General features: G+C 45.9%; 1 protein-coding gene across 1 annotated transcript in view; it reads left to right on the top strand.

Moving 5' to 3' along the window:
• SLIT3 (slit guidance ligand 3) overlaps positions 1-26,480 on the top strand; it is a 717,795-nt gene that overhangs the window by 43,214 nt on the left and 648,101 nt on the right. Inside the window, exons 2-3 of the mRNA XM_070357383.1 lie at positions 12,636-12,707; positions 21,979-22,050. Coding sequence (XP_070213484.1) covers positions 12,636-12,707; positions 21,979-22,050 — 144 coding nt within the window. The remainder of the gene's footprint in view (positions 1-12,635; positions 12,708-21,978; positions 22,051-26,480) is intronic.

Raw genomic sequence — 26,480 nt, 5'->3', positions numbered from 1 at the left:
CTTGCATCCCGTTAGACAGGGCTCTCTGAGCTCTTGCTGGTTGTCCTCGGTTCCTCACTGGATGTTGTAGGGCTGTCTTCCGTCCCTCACCTGACTGACCTCCCTAACATGCTGCTTGCTTCATCACAGGTAGTGTGAGAATGGGCCCCCTGGGACATAGGCAACACAGCACATGTAAGGTAATCACAGTGGTGACCTCCTGTCCCGTTTGCAGTATTATATTGGTGAGAAGCAAGCCGTCAGGTCCTGTCCATGCTCACCAAGAGGGGATTACACAAAGTTGCTAACACCAAGGGGCACTGAGCGTGGAGGTGCCCTAGAAGCTGTCTCTCACACCCTCCAAGAGAATGAAAGTGACAGCAGGAGTCATGCAGGAGTTGAAACGGGAGGGAGGGGAGCAGGGCACAGACTTAGAAGAATGACCCAGCCCGAGCACATGACGTAAACTGTTGCTGTTTTTTAGTCCCTGGATCGTGCCTGACTCTTTGTGACTCCATACACCATAGCCCTTCCAGGCTCCTCTGTCTGGGATTTCCCAGGCAAGAGTGTTGGAGTGGATTGCCGTTTCCTTCTCCAGGGGGATCTTCCCAACCCAGGGATCAGACCCACATCTCCTGCACTGGCAAGTGGATTCTTTACCACTGAGCCACCAGGGAAGCCCATGTGACATAAACTGATTAAAACCAAATAGGTCCAAGACGGCAGACAAGATGGTCAAATCGACATCCACCAGACCTTGAACCTCAGTATATGTACATAGTAATACATCAGCCAGCTAAATGACACACCCACCAGCACGATGACCATTCTAAGGCTAACCACTAAAGACCAGAAAGTGGACAATTCCTAAAAGTCCCCTCCTTGTTCCCCAAAATAGTTGGAATAATTCTCCTACTCATTAGCCTATGAAATTACCTAGTCCAGAAAAACTAACCATCCCCTATCTTGGCACTGCTGTCTCTGAAGAGGGTGGCAGAGAATGAGGTGGCTGGATGGCATCACTGAATCAATGGACATGAGTCTGAGCAAACTGCGATAGATAGTGAAGGACAGGGAAGCCTGGTGTGCTGCAGTCCATGGGGTCGCCGAGTCGGACATGATTTAGTGACTCAGTTCAGTTCAGTTCAGTCTCTCAGTCGTGTTGGACTCTGCAACCCCATGAATCGCAGCACGCCAGGCCTCCCTGTCCATTACCATCTCCCAGAGTTCACTCAAACTCATGTGCATTGAGTCAGTGATGCCATCCAGCCATCTCATCCTCTGTCGTCCCCTTCTCCTCCTGCCCCCAATCCCTCCCAGCATCAGAGTCTTTTCCAGTGAGTCAACTCTTCACATGAAGTGGCCAAAATACTGGAGATTCAGCTTTAGCATCATTCCTTCCAAAGAACACCCAGGACTGATCTCCTTGCAGTCCAAGGGACTCTCAAGAGTCTTCTCCAACACCACAGTTCAAAAACATCAATTCTTCGGCGCTCAGCTTTCTTCACAGTCCAATTCTCACATCCATACATGACCACAGGAAAAACCATAGCCTTGACTAGACGGACGTTTGTTGGCAAAGTAATGTCTCTGCTTTTGAATATGCTATCTAGGTTGGTCATAACTTTTCTTCCAAGGAGTAAGCATCTTTTAATTTCAGTGATTTTGGAGCCCCCAAAAATAAAGTCTGACACTGTTTCAACTGTTTCCACATCTATTTCCCATGAAGTGATGGGACCGGATGCCATGATCTTTGTTTTCTGAATGTTGAGCTTTAAGCCAACTTTTTCACTCTCCTCTTTCATCAAGAGGCTTTTTAGTTCCTCTTCACTTTCTGCCACAAGGGTGGTGTCATCTGCATATCTGAGGTTATTGATATTTCTCCTGGCAATCTTGATTCCAGCTTGTGCTTCTTCCAGCCCGGCATTTCTCATGATGTACTCTGCATATAAGTTAAATAAGCAGGGTGACAATATACAGCCTTGACATACTCCTTTTCCTATTTGGAACTAGTATGTTGTTCCATGTCCAGTTCTAACTGTTGCTTCCTGACCTGCATACAGGTTTCTCAAGAGGCAGGTCAGGTGGTCTGGTATTCCCATCTCTTTCAGAATTTTCCACAGTTTATTGTGATCCACACAGTCAAAGGCTTTGGCATAGTCTAAACAACAATAATAACAATACTCTGTGGATGGTGTTTCTCTCTAAATAAATTCACTTCTTACCTATCACTTTGTCTCCCACTGAATTCTTTCTGGGATGAGACATCAAAACCTGAGCTTCATTACATCCTGAGACCAGGTGTGTGATCTCAGTTGGAAGGCTGTGGGTTTTGGTTTCGTCTTGGCCATGAGGGTTCAAGTCCCAGTCTGAGGCACACAGTTTCCGAGTCACAGAGCTCCTGAAAGGAGCTTCTTTGTTGTTCAATACTCTATCCCTAGCCACCAGCACAGAGCCAGGTTCAGAGTAGGCGTTTAATAAAGGCATACTGGAGGGAGAAAGGAAGGAGAAGGAGAAAGACAGAGGGAGGAAGTAAGTAATGTCGAAATGAGGGAAAAGAAGGAATGTCCCGCTTTCCCCTGCAACATGCCAAAAGTAACAGCTAAACAAATCTGCTTGTGGTTATCCTGAGGCAATGCCTTGGGAGTTTTATATGCTGTTTCTTTTATTGGAATCCTCTTTTCTCCCTCTGACATATTCCTGTACCAACCAAACTGGCCATGATCAAGTCATTCTTGAGGTCTCAATTAAAATGTTACTTTTTCATGGAAACCTCTCTTGACCCTGAAAACCTGATTACTCAGTCCTCCTTCTTCTATACTCTCCCATAAGCCTTTACTTACACCTTTGGCACCGTCTGGAGCAGGAGTCTGTACACTGCAACCTCTAGGCCAAATCCAGCCTTCACCCTGTTTTGTAAATAAAGTTTTATTGGAGCACAGCCACACCCCTTAGTTTGTGTATTTTACAGCGCTTTCATGCTAGGAAACAAAGTTGAATTGATGCCTTTCCCAGCATCAGGGTCTTTTCCAGTGAGCCAGCTCTTCGCATCAGGAGGCCAAACTATTGAGGCTTCAGCTTCAGCATCAGTCCTTCTAATAAATATTCAGGACTGATTTCCTTTAGGATTGACTGGTTTGATCTCTGTATTCCAAAGGACTCTCAAGAGTCTTCTCCAGAACCACAGTTCGAAAGCATCATAAGCGACTATTTCAGAGGTGTGGCTGCGGCTCAGGGAAGCAAGACTAGAGGTGATGGAGCCTCTCAGAGGAGAGGAGGCAGCATGTTCTGGGGCAGGAAGTGGTCAGTCGTGAGGAGGAGCTGTGACCTTTGGTGGTGATGCTAGCTAACCTGCATGACCTCTCAGGGTGCCCACCAGGAGGATGAATGCCCTCCTTCTCTCTGCTCCCTTTCTCCCAGCTCCTGCTCAACTTAACTCAAAGAGAGGTGAGAGCCCAGGGGCCAGCCCTGCAGCATGGTCCAATAAGGCCAGCCTCCCAGTGCAGAGAGAGGTGAATCGCAAGCTGAGGCCGGAGCTCCCTCGCCAGCTTCTTCTGGCTTTGTTAGACCCTCTTTTTTCTGGTTGTAAACAGGGGTTCAGCCTAGGTAAGGAACATCTTAATTCTAGCCCCTCCTACTCTGTCCTGAGCAGGAGTCCCCAGATCGGGCTATGGGATTTTTTTTTTTTTTTAATTTTTGGTTACCCTGGGTCTTTGTTGTTACACACAGGATTTCTCTAGTTGCAGTGTGTGGCCTTCTCACTATGGGGACTTCTCTTGTTGCAGAGCACGTGCTCTAGAACGAGGGGGCCTCAGTAGCTGCGGCTCGCAGGCTCTAGAGTGTGGGCCTCAGTAGTTGTGGCACAGTGGCATAGCTGTGCCACGGCATGTGGGGTTTTCCTGGACCACGGTAGAACCCGTGTCCATGGCATCAGCAGGTGGATTTCACTGGCATAGCTGTGCCACGGCATGTGGGGTTTTCCTGGACTGGGGTGGAACCCATGTCCCTAGCATCAGCTTGTAGATTTCACTGGCATAGCTGTGCCACGGCATGTGGGATTTTCCTGGACGAGGGGTGGAACCCGTGTCCCTAGCATTGGCAGGTGGGTTTCACTGGCATAGCTGTGCCACGGCATGTGGGGTTTTCCTGGACCACAGTGGAACCCTTGTCCCTAGCATCAGCAGGTGGATTTTCAACCACTGGACCACCAGGGGAGTCTGGGCCATGGGTCTCGATGTGAGCGCATCACCCCTCTGAAGGCTCGTGGGCCTATGGGCCCTCTCTGGCCTCAGACCTTCCACTTCTCTGTGGCCCCCGTCATGGCCCCTGCTGTCACCATGTGCCCAACCCCCAATACACTCCATCCCCGTCTGCTCCAGGGGTCTTCTCTCTGAGTTCCTGCTCTAACAGTTCCCTCAGATCTCTGATTGCCCACTCTCCACAGAATCTATGAATAGATTACATCTCTCAACATTTAGTTTTTCATATTCTTACATCATTCTCTATGTATCTCATAAGTCTTAGTCCGTCTCCTAAGCTAGACTGCAAGCTCTCTAAAGACAAGGACCAAGGCATAACTTTTAAGCCCACTTGGTTCTGGACCCCCAAATAGAATTATAGGTCTCCAAATTGTCAGGGCATTCTAGATCTTGAGTCTTGCTTCCTACCCATCACAGATACCCTCTGGGCATCATTTCCAACACGAGTCAACAGCTGATCTCCACTTGTGTGCCCCTGTGATGGGGAGCCGCTCTGTTGTAGGGTGGCGCTTACACGCTTGCCCTGTGTTGAGGCCTTATTTTCTCTCCTGGCACGCAGAAGGCGGCACTGTGCGTGTCCTGATCACGCAGACAGCATGCTCGCCCGTGTGCGTGCTCTGTCCCTCAGCGGTGTCTAGCCCTTTGTGACCCTGTGAACTGTAGCCTGCCAAGCTTCTCTGTCCACGGGATTTCCTGGGCAAGAATCCCGGAGTGGGTTGCCATTTTTTCCTCCAGGGGATCTTTCCAACCCAGGGATTGAACAACATCGCCTGCATTGTCAGGCAAGTTCGTTACCCCTGAGCCACCTGGGAAGCCCATACTGAGGGCTGGTAGTCTTAAAGTCTGGTCTGAACTGATGGTGTATTCTCTGATTCTGTATGCTTCACCATCACAGATGAACATCTTTGGTGAAGCCAGTCCTAACCTATACCTCTGCATCCTCTCCGACCCGTCGATGGTGTGGATGAAAACTTAACCACTCCAAATACTGTGTAGAAAGCACTTCCTCACATACTTTGTCTCTTGAATCTCATAGTAACCCTGTAGAGCTGGCACTTTGGGTCATACTTTATAAACGTCTCAACAACAGTACCAACAACTGAGGCCCAGTAAGGTCAAGTGACTTTCTCAAAGTCACATAGCCCGGAAGTGAGAAAGCGAGGACTCAAACGCTCCTCTCCTGAATTTACAGCTGAAGCCCTGTTTCTCCACCCCTGTGCTGGGGTTGGGTTTTGCTCCTTTCTTCATCCCCCAAATGACAAAAAGAAAGTGCTGCAAGAATGCCACAGGGTTAATCAAAAGAAGGATGGATGTACACGTGCCAAGATAAGGACAGTGGTCTGCCCTAGAACATTACTGTTTCATTCTTTCCAGTGTTGTTCTGAATTACTCTTCCTCTCCACCCCACCCAAGGTGTCAAACAGATGTGAGAAGCAGCATAGAGCTCCAAGTCACAGCACGGCTTTATGAGTCACTGACGGGGGTGGGGAGCAACAATGCAAGGGTTTACCGTGGTGATGCCTAAGTAGAAAAGCAACATGGTGGGTGATGCGGAACACGGTAGAAACCAGACGTGGGCAAGAGCAGCAAGAACGCATGTCCCCCTGTAGTTTGCAAGGGGGCTCAGCACTCCCACCAGCTCAGGTCTCAGGGGAAGATGGGATAAAAGTGTGCACCGTCTTGGCTGGAGTGGGGAGCAGCAAATCCACTAGGGGTATCCCTTCACTTTCCTTAAGACGTGTGATGATAAATTCTGTTCTGTTCTGTTTATTTAGTCATTAGTTTTTCTTGGTGGTGTAATTGGTAAAGAATCTGCCTGCCAACACAGGAGATGCAAGAGACGCAGGTTCAGTCTCTGGGTCAGGAAGATCCCCTGGAGAAGTAAATGGCAGCCCTCTCCAGTATTCCTGCATGGATAGTCCCACGGACAGAGGAGCATGGCAGACTACAGTCCATAGGATTTCAAAGAGTTGGATGTGACTGAACACACACACACCCTGATGAAGTAGAAAATGCTTAGATCCTAGTTGGAGTTGGGCAGCATGATGTGATGGTTAAAAACATGATCTCTGCTTTCAGGGAGCCTGGGTTCAAATCCCAGCCTTGCCACTTACTGCTTGTTTGACCTTGTGGAAAGTTAATTTATGGATAAAATCTTCTAAGCTAGGGTGCTTTATCATGTGAAAAGTGGGATAGTAAATGTACCTACTACGTATGATTGCTGACTGGATTGAAGTGAAGTGAAGTTGCTGAGTCGTGTCCGACTCTTTGCGACCCCATGGACTGTAGCCTACCAGGCTTCTCAGTCCATGGGATTTTCAGACAAGAGTACTGGAGTGGGTTGCCATTTCCTTCTCCAGGGGATCTTCCGGACCCAGGGATCGAACCCGGGTCTCCCGCATTGTAGGCAGACGCTTTACCCTCTGAGCTGCCAGGGAAGCTTGGTGCATTGTTTGGCTCAACAAATATCAGCTCTTTTTAAAGCTAATCTTTAGTATTTTGTCTACTGAAGGTAGTAGTTCATACCTTCCAGAACTGTTGCAAAGAGAAGGAAATACAAAGAATAAAAAGCTCCTGACTCTAAGTCCCAAAGTTTCATTCACTTAAGAGTTATTTCTTGAACATGTCTGAATCTAATGTGGGTAAACGGAGGGACGGGAGAAAAGTCTGTGTTCCGCAGTTCTTCAGGGTCTTGGGCTTTTTGCTGTTTGCCACACTTGGAGTTCTCCACTGGATCGATTGAATCTAGTCCAAGATGAGGAAAAATAAAGAATGTGGAGGTGGGAGGTTTTATGGATCAGGCCTAAAAGTGGCATATATTACTTCTGTTCATGTGACACTTACTCCAGTATTGTTGCCTGGAGAATCCCATGGACTGAGGAGCCTGGTGGGCTATTAGTCCACGGGGTCACAAAGAGTCAGACACAACTGAGCAGTTAACCCTTTCACTCATGTAATAGTGATGAAATTGCAGTCACATGGTTACACCTACCTGCATGGGAAGCTGTGAAATGAGGCCTGTCTGTATGCATCAGACGTAGGAAAATGGCCTGGTGAATGACTTCCCAGTCTGTGCCCCAGTGTTCAATGAATGGCAATGACATTTTTTGATTGCTAATATAATACCATGATGATTCCCATGGCATCCTAAGCCCCACTTAGAGAGATGGGCAACCCTAATCATGCAGCCTTTACTTCTCAGAGCCTGAGAGAAGGGCCAGTTCTTACCTCATCCCTAGAACGACATGTGCCTTTGGCCCTTCTAAGCCATGACTGGCCACGATGACAGGACCAAGGATCTCAAGAATGACAGGCAAGTCTCCAAAAGGACACACCATTGAAAGTCATGTAAATGGAGTTCCATTTTTTATGGTCAATTAAATATTCATACATTAAATATTTCTCTTCCATCTCTCTATAGTTGCAAAATGAGTAACTCTAAAACATAATGGCTTAAGATACACACTTGCTTTAGTATTGTCTCTTATGGTTTCTATGACTCGGAGTTCAGGAATGGTTCAGCTGGGTGATCTGAGTTTCTCATAAGTTACAGTCAGGTGGTAGCTGGGCTGGAATCTCAGAGGTGTCTGCACTTAACACATCTGACCTTTAAGCAGGAAAGACTCAAAACAGCCAGGGCTGGACCAGCCGGGGCTCCACAGAGATCTCTCTGTCTCTCTGGTCCCCTCACATGATCTCACCAGTGGGGACTCCGGGTCTTCTGATCTTCTCACACGGCATCTCAGGCTCTAATGCAAGTGCTCAGAGAAGGAGCCAGTCAGTCACTTACTGCCTCTTCTGATCTAGCTCAGAAGTTCTGCAGCATCGCTCCTGCCATAGTCCTGTTTGCCTACACAGTCACAAAGGCCTGCTCAGGTTCAAGGCAAGGGGGCATAGACTTCATCTCTTGAAGGCAAGTGTATCAAAGAAACTCTTTGTAGACGTGTTTTGAGAAGGCCCCACTTCCCCATCTCCCATCTAGACACTGTAATGGTGTCCCCATCTAGCATCATCCCAGATGGGATCATTCATCCTGCACATGGTCCAGAACTCATACTGGGCTAAAGTAGACTGATTTCCTCAAAGAACAAAGCTGAAGGCTGAGACATATGGCTGAAGGTCCAGAGGAGCCTGGCCTGGGATGAGCGGGCTGAGGACGGAACGAGCATATGAGGCAGGGCAGCCTTTTCTCAGCATCAGTTTCCTTCGTTCCCATTTTCAGCCAAGAAGCTGGTAGTCCAGGCTCTGTCCTCCTCACAGTTTTGAGATCTTCAAGTAGGAGCATGCTTATGTGCTAAGTTGCTTTAGTCGTGTCCAACTCTTTGTGAGCCCATGGACTGTAGAGCCTCCCAGGCTCCACTGTCCATGGGATTCTCCAGGCAAGAATACTGGAGTGAGTTGCCATGCCCTCCTCCAAGGGATCTTCCCTACCCAGGGATCGAATCCATGTCTCCTGAGGCTCCTGTGTTACAGGTGGATTCTTTACCACTGAGCCACTGGGGAAGTTGCAAGTAGGAGAGGGTTACATAAAACGTGGAGGCTCAGAGAGTTTAAGTAAGGTACTCAAACTCATGTAGCTCGGAGTGGGGAATGGGAGAGAGACTTGAACCCTGACCTGTGCCTCCTCAAGCCTGTGTGCTGTCTGACCTGTGGAAGTGTGTGCATTAGGCAGGGTAGAGTGCTGGGGGCAGATGAACCACTCAGCTCTCTCCCTACCCTCTGTCTGCAGCCAGATACCAGAGAATTAGGTGTCATAGGCAGGCTGCAAGGGAGGGGCAGCTGGAGGGGACCACTCTGGGTCCTGTCTTTCTGTTAAGATTTATTAGCCATAAAGTGCACCCCACTTTTCCCCTAATGGAAAAGAGCACACCAGCAGAGTCTCTTGGGCAATCCCAGGATTCATCTCTAAGGCACATAATTTGGGCTGGGACAGTCCTCTGCTCTCGGTGTGCTGAAATTTCAGAGTGGAAGTTTGTTGGGGGAGGCTGAGAGAATGGGAGGGTTGGGGGATGTGATTCAACTAATTATAGTACCGACAGGTTTCAGGATTGAGTATTTAACAAGTGCCTCATAAGCACTGTGTGTGCATCATCTCATTTAACCATCATGAAAACTCTTGAGGTTGAGACTGTCCCCCTCATTTTGTTGATGGAGAAACTGAGCCTTGGAGATGACATGAACTGCCTATAAGTCACTTAGTACATGGCAGTACAGGCATTCAAACTCATGGTTGCTTCCCTCTGAAGCTTGGCCTCCCAGGCACTGACTCTGTGCCTGAGCCAACCCCACAGTCCCCACCTGAACTCTTGTCCCCAAGTCCTCAGCATTTCAGCCACACACTTTGTGCCCCTTCATAAATAAATGTTCATTGGAAATACCAGTGCCACAGCCAGTAACGCAGGCTGCTGAGATGCCATGCTGTGTCCTGGTAATTAAAGCCTTGGTTGCACTGCCATATTCACAGTGGTCACGGTCCCCAGGCACCCATTCAATTGAGATGGGAGGGAAGAAGGAACTCTGGGTGATGATGAGCACACCCTCATGTCTGTGTGCTAGTGTCCAGTCCTCGCACGAACAACTATTCTTTATTTCCCTGTGTAACTCTTGCTCTTCCTTGGCGAGCCTCAGCTTAGTCTGAAAAGTCTAAATACAGCCTTTCTCCATCACAAGCTATTTAAGAACAAACTTTGTTACTTTACTTTTCTCAGAGGAGGGGCTGGAAGTAATGTATACACATTACTGTATTTAAATTTGTTGTTTTCAGTCATGTCTGTCTCTGCGACCCTATGAACTGCAGCACACCAGGCTTCCCTGTCCTTCACTATCTCCCAGAGTTTGCTCAAACTTCTGTCCATTGAGTTGGTAATGCCATCCAACCATCTCATCTTCTGTCATCCCTTTCTCCTCCCTCCTTCAGTCCTTCCCAGCATCAGGGTCTTTTCCAATGAGTTGGCTCTTCGCATCAGTTGGCCAAAGTATTGGTGCTTCAGCTTCAGCGTCGGTCCTTCCAAGGAATATTCAGGATATTTAAACCAGTCAATCATAAAGTAAATCAATCCTGATTATTCCTTGGAAGGACTGATCCTGAAGCTGAAGCTCCAGTACTTTGGCCACCTGATGCAAAGAATTGACTCATGGAAAAGACCCTGATGCTGGAAAAGATTGAAGGCAGGAGGAGAAGGGGGTGGTAGAGGATGAGATGGTTGGATGGCGTCACCGACTCAATGGACATGGGTTTGAGCAGGCTCCGGGAGTTGGTGATGGACCGGGAGGCCTGGCATGCTGCAGTCCTTGGGATTGCAAACAGTCGGACACGACTGAGTGACTGAACTGAACTGAAAATAGATAACCATAAAAATGTAAAATAAAATAGATAACCAGCAAAGACCTTCTGTATAGCACAGGGAACTATGCTCAATATTCTGTAATGGCCTAAATGATTGTTACTTTAGATAGAGGAAAGCTGGATGAGGGAGGGAGGTGGTTCCCCAGGGAGGTGGCCTAAGGAGTCATTTCATTTTTATTTCAGTGGGCTTCTGTGGTGGCTTAGATGGTAAAGAACCTGCAATGTGGGAGACCTGGGTTCGATCCTTGGGTTGGGAAGATACCCTGGAGGAGGGCATGGCAACACACTCCAGTATTCTTGCCTGAAGAATCCCTTGAACAGAGGAGCCTGGCGGGCTACAGTCACAAAGAATCGGACATGATTGAAGGACTAAGCATAGCACAGCACATGATTCTTTAAATTAGAAGAGTAATCCCTCCTCAAACTTGATTTTTCCTTATACAAAGTGCTAGAATATGAAAATTGTTTCCCTTGTCACTTTATGCAACTTGAGAACTCACTGGTCTTTCTGAGGCATAATAGCAAGATTTAGAACCTGACTAGGAGAAAAAAAGAATTCATGAATGTATGGATGGGATCTGCCACTGGGAAAATGGCTTCTCAGTACCTGAGTGTTCTGGAGGGATGCAAAGCCAATTTATAAATACCTTGTTGAGATTCCAACTTGGCCAAAATCCTGAAAAGTTTCTCATCAGTAAGGCATGGTAAATAAGAATTAATTGCTCAGGCTTCATTATTAAGAACTGTAACATATTATCCATGGTCTTTTTTAAAAAAATCCTATCTTCTTAGATAATTTTAGTGGACACGATATTTATACAATTGTTAACAGGTTCATTCTTGACTTTGACTTTTCCCTAATCTTGGTTTTCTGCCACCTAAGGGGCCGCCTCCTCCCTGACACCAATACTACATAATGCTTGGAGCTCTTCCATGGTACATTCTTCTCTTTGGGACCTTTTTCAGGACCTTCAGCCTACAAGCTGGGGCCAGAGTAGTCCATGTAGCTGTCTTTACCTGTTGTTTGAGATTACTTTTGCCAGGCATATGTTCTGCTATGTTGGGTTATGGAGTTAAATGAGATATGGTCTTTGCCCTCAGAGAGTCTGCAGATTAGCTGGCAAATCAGCAAGTACCTGGATGGGTACCAAAGTAGTCAAGATTCTTTTGATTTCAGGTGATAGAAAATTCAGTTCAAACTGATTTAGGACAAAATATAAGGGAGAAAAGATAGATTGGCTCACATAATCTCAAAATACAGAGGAATCTGGTATCAGGCATGGGTGGATCCAGCTACTCACAGGATAAGCACCAGGAACCAGGCTCTTTTCATCTGCATCTGGAAAGTTCTCTCTTCATGGTACAGCTCAATGGCTTCTGGCAGCTACAGTGGAGAGAAAGCTATTGGGAATTTGAGTCACACATGTACTTCTGAAACAGTTACTGTGGTCACAGGGAGTTAATATGCTTGTAAGCCTGGCCTGGATCAAGTGCCCATCCTTAGAGCTGGGAAGAGGGATCAGCCTCACTTATATTATATCAGGGCCGGGAAGCTTCCAAAGAAAAATTTGTTATCTGAAGAAGGGGCAACAGAAGCCAGGCCGCTGAACATACCAGGCTCTACTGCATACATAATGGCTGCTGCTGCTCCTAAGTCGCTTCAGTCGTGCCCGGCTCTGTGCGACCCATAGACGGCAGTCCACCAGGCTCCCCCGTCCCTGGGATTCTCCAGGCAAGAACACTGGAGTGGGTTGCCATTTCCTTCTCCAATGCATGAAAGTGAAAAGTGAAAGTGAAGTCGCTCCGTCGTGTCCAACTCTTAGCGACCCTGTGGACTGCAGTCTACCAGGATCCTCCGTCCATGGGATTTTCCAGGCAAGAGTACATAATGGCTAGCTTACTCCATACAGTGTCCTTCAGCCTGGTTGGGCATGCTCTAGGGAATATCATTAATCATTGAAAGTGCCTTCCTCCAGCCTGAGCCAGTCTGGGTTAAATCGACCATAACTGTAACCTGCAAAAAACTGACCCAAATTTGTTCTCTATTGCAGTGACCTGGACAGAAATAATATCACTAGGATCACCAAGACGGATTTTGCTGGACTTAAGAACCTCCGCGTCTTGTAAGTAGCATGAGGCTCTCCAGTGCATTTTCACCCTCAGCTCTTCAGCCTCGTGAAATGTCCCACTGCCCTGACATCACACCTTCCAGCGCTGGGCAACTAGAACTCAGCCTTCTGCAGCAGAACGCCCTGCGTTGCATACCCGGGTTTCCTTCCTCAGCTGTCTCGTTCTGTGTCTGTGCTGTGGGCTGGACTAGACTGGTGGAAGGAGTCTGTTCTAGTGACAGGGAAAACAGAAGGCGATCCGTGAATAAACCGTCGTGCCCAGCTTTTAGGATGGCAGCAGGGTCATGTTGGCTCACCATGCTTCCCTTCTGTAGAGGTTATGATGTCTTCTCCAGCCTGTGCATTAAAGAGCAAACCCTTGTCTATGTTCTGAAGTTGCGAGGACTAAGTGGAACAACACATACCTCTTTAGCACGACACCTGGAAAAAGGGAAGTACTAAAAAGAAACATGAGCTCCTCCCGAAAAAAGGAAAAAAAATGTAACGGGTGCATAGAGAATGGAAAAAGTAAGAATTCATTGACTTTTAAGTAGATTTAAGGAAATTGTGAGTAAATTAGAATTAATCAACAACTGTTCTTATTTTGATATTTTTAGAATAATTAATACAGTATAACCAGAATGTTGTTGATCCAAAAATAGCTATAATGTAGCCATAAAACTTCAACTTACTACATGAATTTCAACAACTGATAATATCTGCACATAGAAGAATAGGCTCTCAAAACTTATCCTAGGACTTCCGTTTCGTTGAATACATTGTCCAGTGATAAACAGAAGAAGGCCGACCATATATTAACCTCCTTATCTCATGTCTTTTATCATCATCTTATTAAAGTGGGCATTTTTTTACTGTTCTGTTACTTGATGTAAGACCAATTATTATTTTATGTAAGAGTATTACACTAATTTTAAATTGGACATTTTGTTAGGATAATTCAACAAAGCTTTCTGTTTTATTAAATGCTTTCTGGGCTTTCCTGCAATAGATTTGTAAATTTTTCATGCTGAAAAGAAAAAAAAACCATCAGTCTGGACAAAAGTTATTTATCTTGTTGCTTAATGGAGAGAAGGGGAGGAAGGAGTGGGGAGTCAGACAGGGTCAGGGCACTTACTGAACACGTGCTGCTGCACAGACAGGTAGGAAGACTTGAGATGGGCACTGGTGCAGCGGGGAAGCAAGAAATGTTAGGCCTCATTGCTGCATGTCGGACACTTTCACCCACCCCTAAATATGAATGATAAGAAGCTACCTAAATGCATGTCCACTGATGGATCTCAGATGATCAGAAGTACCAGAGAAGAGCCATTGGACCTCTTTCCTTCCTGACTCAGAAGGTGATTTTGACCTGTAAGTGAGGTTCCAGACCAAGAGTGCAGCCTGATGTTTGTTATGTCCTGGAATCTTTACTGGCAGATTTTTACTAGAAGTTGTAGCTAAAGTCTTGGTATCTAAAGCCACCTCGTTCTTTTTACTACCAGCCCTTAATACAGTGCATTTTATTCTGCAGGCCAGAAATAGTAGGTTCTGGTCCTGACTTGGAATTTACTACCCACGTGACCTTGAGCAGATCACTGTACGCTTCTGGGCCTCAGTTTTCTTGTCTGTAAACTAGGGAGTGAATAGTGTATTAGTTTTTGAGGGCTGCTGTTACAAAGTCTGTCAGTCATGCCCCACTCTTTGCAACCCCATAGACTGTAGCCCTCCAGTCTCCTCTGTCCGTGGGACTCTCCAGGCAAGAATACTGGAGTGGGTTGCCATGCCCTTCTCCAGGGGATCTTCCCGACTCAGGGATCGAATCCATGTCTCCTGCATTGCAGGCAGATTCTTTACTGTCTGAGCCACCAGGGAAGCACCATATACTAGGTGACTTAAACAACAGAAGTTTACGGTCTCACATTTCTGGAGATGAGAAGTCCAGAATCAAGGTGCTGGCAGAGTAAGCTTCTGTCATGGACTGTGGAGGAAGGGTCTAGTGTGGCCTCTCTTGTAACGTCTGGTGGCCTCAGGAGTTTTCTGGCTTTGAGACAGTTGTTTCCAGGTCTCTCCACATTGTCTTCCCTTTATGCATGTCTATCTCTGTGGCCAAATTTCTCCTTTGTATAAGGATACTTGTCAGATTGGATTAGGGTTCATCCTAATGACCTAACTTTTTTTTTTTTTAATTTTATTTTATTTTTAAACTTTACAATATTGTATTAGTTTTGCCAAACATCGAAATGAATCCGCCACAGGTATACCCGTGTTCCCCATCCCGAACCCTCCTCCTCCTCCCCCCACCCCCACCCTCCCTCTGGGTCGTCCCAGTGCACCAGCCCCAAGCATCCAGTACCGTGCATCAAACCTGGACTGGGGACTCGTTTCATACATGATATTATACAGGTTTCAATGCTATTCTCCCAAATCTCCCCACCCTCTCCCTCTCCCACAGAGTCCATAAGACTGATCTATACATCAGTGTCTCTTCTGCTGTCTCTTACACAGGGTTATTGTTACCATCTTTCTAAATTCCATATATATGTGTTAGTATACTGTATTGGTGTTTTTCTTTCTGGCTTACTTCACTCTGTATAATAGGTTCCAGTTTCATCCATCTCATTAGAACTGATTCAAATGTATTCTTTTTAATGGCTGAGTAATACTCCATTGTGTATATGTACCACAGCTTTCTTATCCATTCATCTGCTGATGGACATCTAGGTTGCTTCCATGTCCTGGCTATTATAAACAGTGCTGCGATGAACATTGGGGTACACGTGTCTCTTTCCCTTCTGGTTTCCTCAGTGTGTATGCCCAGCAGTGGGATTGCTGGATCATAAGGCAGTTCTATTTCCAGTTTTTTAAGGAATCTCCACACTGTTCTCCATAGTGGCTGTACTAGTTTGCATTCCCACCAACAGTGTAAGAGGGTTCCCTTTTCTCCACACCCTCTCCAGCATTTATTGCTTGTAGACTTATGGATGGCAGCCATTCTGACTGGCATGAAATGGTACCTCATAGTGGTTTTGATTTGCATTTCTCTGACAATGAGTGATGTTGAGCATCTTTTCATGTGTTTGTTAGCCATCTGTATGTCTTCTTTGGAGAAATGTTTATTTAGTTCTTTGGCCCATTGGCCACGCCATGCCCCCTGCCTTGGAAGCACGGAGTCCTAACCACTGGACCGCCAGGGCAATCATGTAATGACCTCATTTTAACTTGACTACTCAGTAAAGACCCTGTATCCAAATAAGGCCACATTCTGATTTATTGGAAATTAAGTCTTCAACATATGAATTTGGGGAACATACAGTTTGACTCATAAGTAGTTAGAAGTCCTAACCCTCGTAATACCTTATGGTTTTGATGTATTCGTAAACAGTCTGTTTATTCTCACTGAAGCCTGTGGAACATCACTTGCATTGTTTTTTCATGTTTTCCTGATTGAGAAGTAAATATGATGATGATAATAACTGTTGTATCTATGATGCCTTCCACAGACTAAGCTCTGTTACATAGTTACTAATGCTTATCTGCCCAGAGGAAACAGAGGCACAGATAGCTTAAGTGGTCCCAACTCTGCAGAGCAGGGAACGGAAGGAGGGGGACTCAGAAGCCAGAATGTGTGCTTTCTAACCTCCATGCAGTGCCTCTGTTCGTTTATGTTATAGAAAGTTCGGGAAACCAGCAAGGTAATAGCCTAGCCATTTATAAATGCAGCACTGGCATGCAGGTGACTGAGCCGAGCTCCCCCGAGCACCAGGGGACGGGGTGCTGGGACCCAAGCACTGGGCCTCCAGCTAGCAGGTGCTGCTCCCTCCACATGTTCTCTGGTCTTGGGCCAGTATACCGTCCTCCCACCATCCCCGGGGGGGAAGGCCCTACCCTCTGCCAAGTCTTTCTTTTGCCCCAAGCAGTCATGTGTCTGTCAAATGACTGGCAGCTCTGACAAGTGTGTGGATCAGAATTGAGATTGGGATAAAGGTGGGGGAGTTTCATGGCTCAGTGTTAAGGTGATTTTTATTAGAGATATAGGCAGTAAACTGCTGATTCCAGATCATTTACCAGCTTAAAGAAGAGACATTCCTCTATTTTTTCCATTTCTTTCTCTTGCATCTGTGGGAGATTTCCTTTCATACAAGTCAGAAATCACAGCTAATGCTTCATTTTTCTAACAAAGTAAAAAATAACGCTTTGATTTTCTTACCATTACATCAGAAAGATGTAATAAAAATTCCAATTTCCATATCTGCTGTCTGCAAATAGAAAGTTTAAAATAATCACAAAAGATCATATTAATATCCTCTGGATGGTCTACAAGTTTCCTTTGACCACAGTTTATCTTTGCAGTTAATTGGTACATTCTTCTTATTTTGATAAGCTGTGCCAAAATCCCCCCTCCCCTCACCTCGTAGACTCTGTTAATGCACTGTGTTTCATTATCTTCCTTAGCAGCTCAAAGACAATCCATTCAAGTGGCCCTTTATTAGTGTGAAAGAATCTGCTGCGTGGAATAGCTGAAATGTTTTCTAACTCACACCAATAAAATATCCTGACGTTTAAACCATATTTCCTCTCAATCTATTCTTTTTAGCTGAGTAACCTAGACAACTATCTTTTTTGAAAAACTTTCATCACACCTTGGCATATTCCCTGTATCTGTTTCTTATTTACAGTTTATTGTGAGCCAGAAAAGACTCAATCGTCTGAATAATTTGAGCCTACCATCCATTTCCATGCAGAACTGTTAATAGAGTGCAGGTGAATGGACGAAAGCAGATAAAATGGAGATTGGGGAACTTTGGCTTCATCTAGAGGCAATTTTCCCCAAAAAAGTATGTTCAAGGAGAAGATACAAGCATTGCCTATAACAGTTGTTTCCTCCAAGGGGCGGGAATAGGCAAAGGTCTCTTCTGGTGTTATCAATTATATTCTCTTTCTTAGTAGTCTGTTGCAAGAGCTCTGCTATGCCCACAATGTGGGAACCGGCTTTATCCCAAATGGGGTTAATAAAATAGTTAAACTCCACCCCCGCCATCATCACGTGGGGGCGATTTCCGATTCTGATCCAATGTTAAAACTAAAAAGATAACAATGCCGAAAGAGCCGGAGATGAACACAACCCGTGTCCCTCTTATTCAGAACAGATTCAAGCCACAGTCAGCCCTTCTGGGTGTCCAGCCTTGCCTGGATCCCCTGGCTCCTGTAGCTGGTCAGGGAAATGAGAGTGATAGCAACGGTTAGTGCGCTCTCCTCAACTGCCTGGAAGTCTAGGCGGGAGGTTCGCAGCACACTCCTTCAGTGATTCATTGATTCATCACACCTTGGTTATTTATTGAGCCTTTAAAAACCAGGTACTAGGCTGGATCCTGAAAGGTCTAGGAAGAAGGTCCAGAAGAGGCCCAAACTACCTTACCACTCAGGATCCCAGGAGGACACAGGAGGAGAGATCAATGAAGATTTGTTTGCAAAATTGTGGGTGAGGTTAAGAGAAACCAGGATGAGTTGGTGCAGCTCCCTGGGGCTAGCAGCCATCACTAGCATCCTTTGAGCCTCAAGGAACAGTGGGAGGAAGTGGTTACCTGAGCCCCGCAAAGGAAGGACTGCCAGTTAGCACTTGGGCTCTTAGGTAGAGAAACACAGTCAACTTGGAATGATCTGGCTGAGGGGGAGTTGGAATCAATCTCCCCACCTCCCTCACTCTTCTTCCAGCCACTCATCTCCTTCCTCTGGCTGAACCCCATAGGTAACCCAGAGTCAAGGACGCTTCTCGATGAAGACAGTATAGTAAGTTTGCTGCTGCCGCTGCTAAGTCGCTTCAGTCATGTCCGACTCTGTGTGACCCCATAGACGGCAGCCCACCAGGCTGTCCCGTCCCTGGGATTCACTGGGCAAGAACACTGGAGTGGGTTGCCATTTCCTTCTCCAAGTGAGTTATCCACTCCCCTACATAAGAACAAGTTCTGTTCCAAGAGCACGTTTGTAAGCCCTGCTTGTGCTTCCCAGGTGGTGCTGGTGATAAAGAACCTGCTTGCTGGGACTTCCCTGGTCAGTGGCCGAGACTCTGCACTCCCAATGCTGGTAGCCCGGGTTCGATCCCTGGTCAGGGAACTAGATCCCATATGCCACATGCCGTAACTAAGACCCAGCACAGCCAAGTAAATGAAAAGAAAAAGAACCCGCCTGCCAGTGCAGGAGAGGTAGACACTCAGCTTCAATCTGTGGACTGGGAAGATGCCCTGGAGGAGGGCATGGCAACCCACTCCAGTGCTCTTGCCTGGAGAATCCCATGGACAGAGGTGCCTGGTGGGCTATAGTCCGTAGGGTGGCAGAGTTGGACACAACTGAAGTGGCCTAGCACACACCAACAAAGTTGGTCTAGGTACCCAACTAACAGAATCAGCTATATAGTACTGCACTGTAATAGGTTTATAATAGTTTTCACACAAATAATACATGACAGACAAAAAATAAAGAAAACATGTTTAATCTTACAGTATACTCCTTGAAAAGCACAGTGTACAGTGCAGCATCTGGCATACAGCGACTGGCATCAGGTGAACGAGCAAGAAGAGTTACGGGAAGAGGGAGAGGAGGGGGATGGTAGAGCTGGAGGACCATCGGCAGCAGGAGGTGGAGGGCACGCTGCCGTTTCACTCCCGCCTCGTGTGACTGGACATACGAACACATGTCCGCATGTTTGAAAGTTTACAACTTGAAGGTTTGTGTGTAGAGAACTTACTGTAAAACTGAGCCTGCTAGGGCGTGACCAGGGAGGAGAAGGGGTAGGTATCCAACCGTCTCTTCTAGTTCCCTTTCTGAAATAAACTGGTAGTGTTAGAGTAATTAGGACAGAACTAAGAGATTCCTCATGGGAGGTTGGAGTTAGACTCCTTTAGAAACCCTGAGGGAACGTGACACTCAGCCACCTTAGTGTTGCTCCTTGTAACGACTGAGAGGTAGTGACAGCAGACTCGGTGATGGATTGATTGACAGTAAAAGCCCAGCTGGACAAACCCTCGGTAACTCACACTGCACTGGTCCCCGTTTAGCAAGAGGCGCTAGTGAGTCTATTAGTATTCCAAGGCCCTCCTTGCCGTGTGGCAGGATGGGAAAGAAAGAGAAGGGAAGGAAAAGAACATTTATTAAGCCTCTGATTGTACTCCAGATCCTGGGCAAGATCATTTATACACTTTTTCCACTTTTAATCTCACAAGGACTTTGTGTGTGTGTGTGATTTTACAAATGAGGAAGCTGGGTCTCTGAGAGGTTGACTAGACAGTCCAGTATCACACCGTCAGTTAGTGAAAAAGCTGGAAAGGGATTCTCAACCAAATTTGAGAAGCACACCAGACTGGGAGGGAGAGCATACCATGTGGCATTATATGCATAATTTCTCCTCAGACGAGTCTAAGCTTAGCCTTTCTACTCCTTGGAGCCCATGCATTTTAAGCAAGGAGCCTATATGAGGCCAGCCTACAGGGTCAGGAATAACATCAATGTGTGAATCCCAGTGGATGAGGATTCTGGCCAGCTGTTCGTGTGCTGTGCTGTGCTTTGTCACTCAGTTGTGTCTGACTGTTTGTGACCTCATGGACTGTAGCCCGCTAGGCTCCTCTGTCCTTGGGGATTCTCCATGCAAGAATACTGGAGTGGTAGCCTTTCCCTTTTCCAGGGGATCTTCCCAACCCAGGGATCAAACCCAGGTCTCCTGCATTGCAGGCAGATTCTTTACAGTCTGAACCACCAGGGAAGCCAAGGAATACTGGAGTGGGTAGCTGATCCCTTCTCCAGGGGATCTTCCCCAACCCAGGAATCAAACTGGGGTCTCCTGCATTGCAGGCGGATTCTTTACCAGCTGAGCTACAAGGGAAGCCCCAGCTGTTCAAATTGGAAAATATAAGCTGATTTTCCTAAAAGGGTTTCTTTTGTAGGGTGTGTATATGTGTGTATGCTATCCTGAATTTTAATTGTTTGCAACAATTTCACAAACATGTAAAATATCATTGAACCCAAAGCAAATAGCTCCATCACTCTGGTAGTCAGAAACTTCATGTGTCCTGGACTAGCCTTCTCTTTGATGTAAAATCAGTGTGTGCCCAAGGTCCTCTTGAGTGTTTTATTCATACACTAAGTCTGTGAAGTGGCTGCTGTGCTGGGAACCTGTGTTAGGGCTGGGACTGTGAAGATGAACGGCAGACCTTACCTTCTTTGTTCTTAGGCATTGTGAGGAAGATTACTTGGAAATAAACACAAAGCCCTGAGTGTTAAGCCTGAGAAGTGCAGAGGGTTATGAAATATCTCAGAGGTGGAGGGCTGGCATGCATGGAGTCATTTTTGAAGTGAAAACCAAGCTTCTCCAAGGCTATTCTTCCTTCCTTCTGCTTCTCCTTCAGGTGCCTCAGGGCGCCTCTCCTTCTGCCTCATCCAGAGGAACATACAGCCCTTTGAAATCTCTCACCTTCCAAAGAAACATCTTCAGCCACAATTGCATCCTGGCGAAGTCCCATTCGACCACCAGGGGCAGCTGTGGATGGAAACTGCAGCCTCATCTCTTCTCTTCCCTACTGTTCAGCTAATTCATTTTAAGCTGCTTTTTTTTTTTTTTAAGTTTAGGGGAACAAATGTTTCATTGTACATTCAATTCTCAGGATATGCCACATGCATGAATCAAACTTTTAATCATCTGCTTGAAGGGCTTTGGAGATGGGTAGAGTTCGTGACTGGGGAGACCTAGCTTTTGTGACCATCGCCTTCACGTTGGGAGCAGACGGGCCCGGGGCAGGTGGACTTCCTGGCACAGGGAGGCACACCCAACGGTAGCTTCAGCCTTTCTTCGAGGTGACCCAGAGACGAAGTGAGCAGAGAAAGCCCTTTCAATGAAGTATTTTTGAATCTTCGGAGGAGGGAGCTCCGAGGGAAGAGATGCTGAATATATGTGTGGCTTTTTTTTTTTATAAGAAGCAGCTTTTACCTCTTCTTTTTCTGTATAACATCCTGCAGTGCTTAGAGAGGGGAGGACATTTGCTGAGAACATTCTTAAAATAGAGGCATGGAAACCAATCTGTCAGGTAGAAGTGTGCAGGCGGCGAAACCCTGGTTACCGTGGCACCAAGCTGGGATGTGAAGTATCTTGTCCCACCAGACTGATCCCGGCTGCGGGGGAGGGGTGGGCATCAGAGGGTCACGGGAGGGGCTGAGTGACCATGCCCACATGGCCCTAAGCCTTGTACGAGAATCCGTGAGCCTCGTTCTTCCTTGACCAATGCTACCTCTTTGGTTCTAGGCATCTGGAAGACAACCAGGTCAGCGTCATCGAGAGAGGTGCCTTCCAGGATCTGAAGCAGCTGGAGCGATTGTAAGTACACACAGCCCCCTTTCTTGAAAAGCCTTATTTGTTTGTAAATTGGCTTCATTGTGGCCTCTCTAAGGAAAAAAAAAAAAAAAAAAAGACGCTCCAATGTTTAATAAAATGTTTGCTATTATATTTAGAGCATATTGGATGCCTGTTAAAGAGACACTGAGATCCACTTAATCTTTTTTTTCTTTAAAAGATGCTAGAATTGGCATCTGGAGCTTGTTTTTCTGCCTCCCGGCCTTGAGCTGTCTCTGGGTAGCTGTGCGTGGGGCTGGTTCCTGCCCAAGCCTCAGCCTTCCCTCTAGTGGGTGAAGAAGTTTGTTGAATATATGTGTGGGATAACCACAGTTGGTTATCCCTGCCGTGGAAACCAGCATCAGATGCTCCCTATTCCTGTGCAGGGGGGGCAGGCTCCCTCCTCAGGCCCTGTCTTTCAGGCCTCTCTGTCCCACTAACCTGGGAGAAGACGGACAGGCGGGGTGGGACTGCGCCTCCTCTGAGGGAGCATCAGCCCATGTCAGGAAGCCCCCATACTTCCAGGAGAGATTGTGTTGCCAGTGGTTTAAAAATAGCCCACTGTTCTGACTCTGTCAGAGGGAGAGAATGAAAGGGAGTGGAGATGGGAGATGGATGGAGCCTCCATTTGTTCTGTTAATGCTTTTGCAGAAAACTCTTGGGTCACCATGATGAGGAGTCTCCTCAGATAGTTGAGTGGGCAGCCTCACCTTTCCTTGGTTAATCACATCTGGCAGCTCATAGCATCTGGATATTTGCTTTGTGCCGTTGGAGAGGGGATTGTCCCCAAGAGCACTCAGTCGCGCTGGTGGGCGGCTCTTTCTACGCTTCCTTCTGTATCCCGGTTGACCTGATATTTCAGCCTCCTTCATTCAGGGGGCGAGGCTGTAGCAGCTCACTGCTCCTCCAACTTACCTGGAAGGATGTTCCCAATTTACCTGTCTTGTCTCTAGCGATGGGCCTGCCAACAACTGGTTAGCTTTGTGATTTGCCTTCTTTTCCCTTGGAGTCATTCTATGTGGGGTGACCTGAGGAAGGGAAGGGACATTACCCAGCAAAATCCTTACTCCCCACTCTGTGGTATGAACTGTCTCATTCATTGTTTTCCTTCCAGGTCAAAGGTCAACATATGTTCCACTGTTGTTGGTTTGAAAATAGGACATTAATTTCTTACAAGGGAAAATAGATTAAAAAAAAAAAAAAAGAATGTTGCCACTGTTTATACCTTTGACAGTGACAGTGTTAGTCGCTCAGTTGTGTCCAACTCTTTGTGACCCCATGGACTGTAGCTCACCACCTCTTCTGTCCATGGAATTCTCCTGGCAAGAATACTGGAGTGAGTTGCCATTCCCTTCTCCAGGGCATCTTCCTGACCCAGGGATCAAACGCAGGTCTCCTGCATTCCAGACAAATTCTCTACTGTCGTAGCCACCAGGGCTTCATTTCTTAAAACTTTAACTCTTCTCCTTATTTAGACCAAGGAAAAAAATAAAATATTTGTTGAACTTGCTTCCTTTGTATGAAGTACTCAACGTTTATATGGATGAATAAATACAAAATCCTTTGTCCTGAGGCCACTTCTTGCTTATTCTTCTGATTAGAAGTGTAAATAAATTCCCAATTCATTAATTTCATGGTTGCTGGGAAGGAACTAATAGAGTACTTTGGACACTCTGGGAATTGGGCCAGTACATTACATACTATCTGTTATTGTATCCCCACAAAATTCCTGTGAGGTGTGATTACCCTCATTGTGTAGATGAAGAAACAGAGGCTGAGGGCGATGAAGCCAAAGAATTGCGAGAGGGAGCCAAGATTCAAAGCCACATCTGTCTGACATCAAAGCCCACCTCCTTTCATATTTCTGTGCTGCAGACATGAGATGAAGTGTGATCTTTAGCAATGGCCCTGCAAACAGCCTCTCACATACCCACTGAACTCTGGGGAATATCGGTGGAATAGTCTAGAAAAAGGCACTTTTCTTTGGCTTGGTGAGTATGGCTGAAATATCTTGCATGTCTGGGGGACTAAGAGGATTCCAGTTGTAGGGTAAGCCTGGCTGTTTCTCTCCTCTGCTGTATTAGGAAGGTCATCTAGCTGTTGTACTAGATAAACACTCAAATTTCACAGCTTTACAGGGTGGAAGTTTACTTCTCATTCATAGCAAACCCAGTGTGGGCATTCCTGGTTGCTGGGCTTTGCTCCTCCAAGGGGAGACTTCGAGACAAGGACTCCTTCTGCTTCTCCACTCTGCCATTTCTAAATCTTGGCTTCTGAGGTACCATTATTTGTCTGCATCAAGCCACTGGCCGGGAAAACAGTAGGGAGGACTGCGAGTGGGAGGTTTACATGGGAAAGAACTGGAAAGACTACATATTACTTCTGCTGTTAGATGCCTTGGGTTGAAACTCAGCCACATGGCCACAGGGGAGGCTGAGAAAACTGTTGAGCTATACGTGCTGTAAGTAGGAGAAACAGGCTTAGCGAACAGCAGATCATCTCTGACTTCTGTTGCAAGTGAGTGGAAAAACACTTGGTCAAGGGGAAGAGTGGAAGTAGAGGCAGCTGGACTAGTATGCACAGCTGGACAGGCTCCCTTACTGAAGGCCTTTCAGCATCGGGGTGTGTGTGTGTGTGTGTGTGAGAAAGAGAGAGAGAGAGATGGCTAGTGCGTCTTGACTAGTGATGATTGGGTTTGGGATGTCCAGTCTGCCCCCAGTGTATTTGCTGTTAATAACGAAAGAGGCAGATGGCTGCTTGTGCCATCGCATCCCTAGTCTTTGAAAGGAAGTGAAAGTCAAGTGTTCGTTGCTCAGTCATGTCCGACTCTTTGTGACCTAATGGGCTGTAGCCCACCAGGCTCTTCTGGTGTCCGTGGGATTTTCCTGCAAGAATACTTGGAATCCACTGAAGTGGATTTCCATTCCCTTCTCCAGGGGATCTTCCCAACTGCTGGCTTAATTTACCTCTGTCTCTGTATTTCATAGTAGAATAATCTTTATGGATCATACTCTAAAAAGGAGGCTGAAAATTGTAACATTTTTGTAATGTTTATTTTCATTTGAGATGGTCATTATTGGTGTCATCTCTTTCAGGGATTATGGGGAAAAGGGAGAGAATTCTATCCTTCAGGTCTCTGCGGAGAGGAATTCTCTCTTTCTCCATGAAGACCCTTGCCCAGATTCAGTGAGGTGCTCCTTCCCTCATGACTACACATGTTGGCCCGTATCATAGCCTTTATGCCATATTTCAATTTCTTATTTGCCTGATTGTCTATCCCCAAAACTATGAGTATGTTGAATGAGGAATTGCATTCCATCTAACTGTTACTCTCAAAGCCTTGTGCAAAGCATGATACTAATAGTAAACACTTGTAGTGCTTACTCATCAAATACAGTGGTTTTGAACTGGGACCAGTTTTTCCTGCCAGAGGACCCCTGGTGATGTCTGGAGACGTCCTTCCTTATTACAACTGCAGGATGCTGACAACATATAATGACTAGAAGTCAGGAGTTCTGCTGAACAACCTACAATGTATAGAACAGCTCCCAGAACAAAGAATTACCCAGCCCAAAATGTTGTTACTGCTGAGGTTGAGAATCTCTCTTCTTTCCCTGTTATGCATCAGATGCCATTTTAGTAATGATATAGGCCATCTCATTTAATCCATATAACATTACGAGGTTAGAATGATCACATTCCTGATGTGAAAAAATATAAAATTCAAAGCATTGACTAAATATGCTTATTCTAAATCTAATAGCTAGAGCTTGCTTCTGATTTTGAGGAAGTATACAGGATAGGGGAGCAAGTTTTTAAATAAACCCAGGAGAAAACAAGTAAATCCTGTGAACATTCTACAAGATAACTGCCCTGATCTGTTCAAAAAGTCAGTGTTATGAAGGAGATGGGATTTGACTGTTCTACGTTAGAAGAAGCTTAGGGTAGAAAAAGTAGTACAAAAATTGGGAAGGTCAATGGTGTTTAAGTGTTTGAAGATCTTTGAATTATGCAGAAAGTGATAGTGGTGCTGATGTTTATTGCTTTATTAAATGAAGGATGCATATTATAATCTGTAAGATAGCTATTAAAAAGGATAGTTAAAAAAATATAACTTAGTAGGGGGAGAAATGATACCAAAAAATGTTGCTAATTCAAATAAGGGATAAAGGGAAAGAAAAAGGGACACAGAATAAAATGAGACAAAGAAAACAAATATTAAGATGATGTATTTAAATACAAATATATCATGATTATTTTGTATGACAATGATTAATACTTTAAAAGACACAGATTGTCAGGATGGATTAAAAGAAAACAATAATTATGTGATTCTTCTAAAAGAGGAACATTAGGCAAAAAGAGAGAGAAAAGTGAAAGTGAAAGGATAGACAATGACCCTGTGAGGACACTAA

This window comes from Bos mutus, chromosome 20 (genome assembly GCF_027580195.1).
Source record: "Bos mutus isolate GX-2022 chromosome 20, NWIPB_WYAK_1.1, whole genome shotgun sequence".
Lineage (NCBI taxonomy): Eukaryota > Metazoa > Chordata > Mammalia > Artiodactyla > Bovidae > Bos > Bos mutus.
Note: the sequence above shows the minus strand (reverse complement) of the source record. Positions and strands in the feature narration are given on the sequence as shown.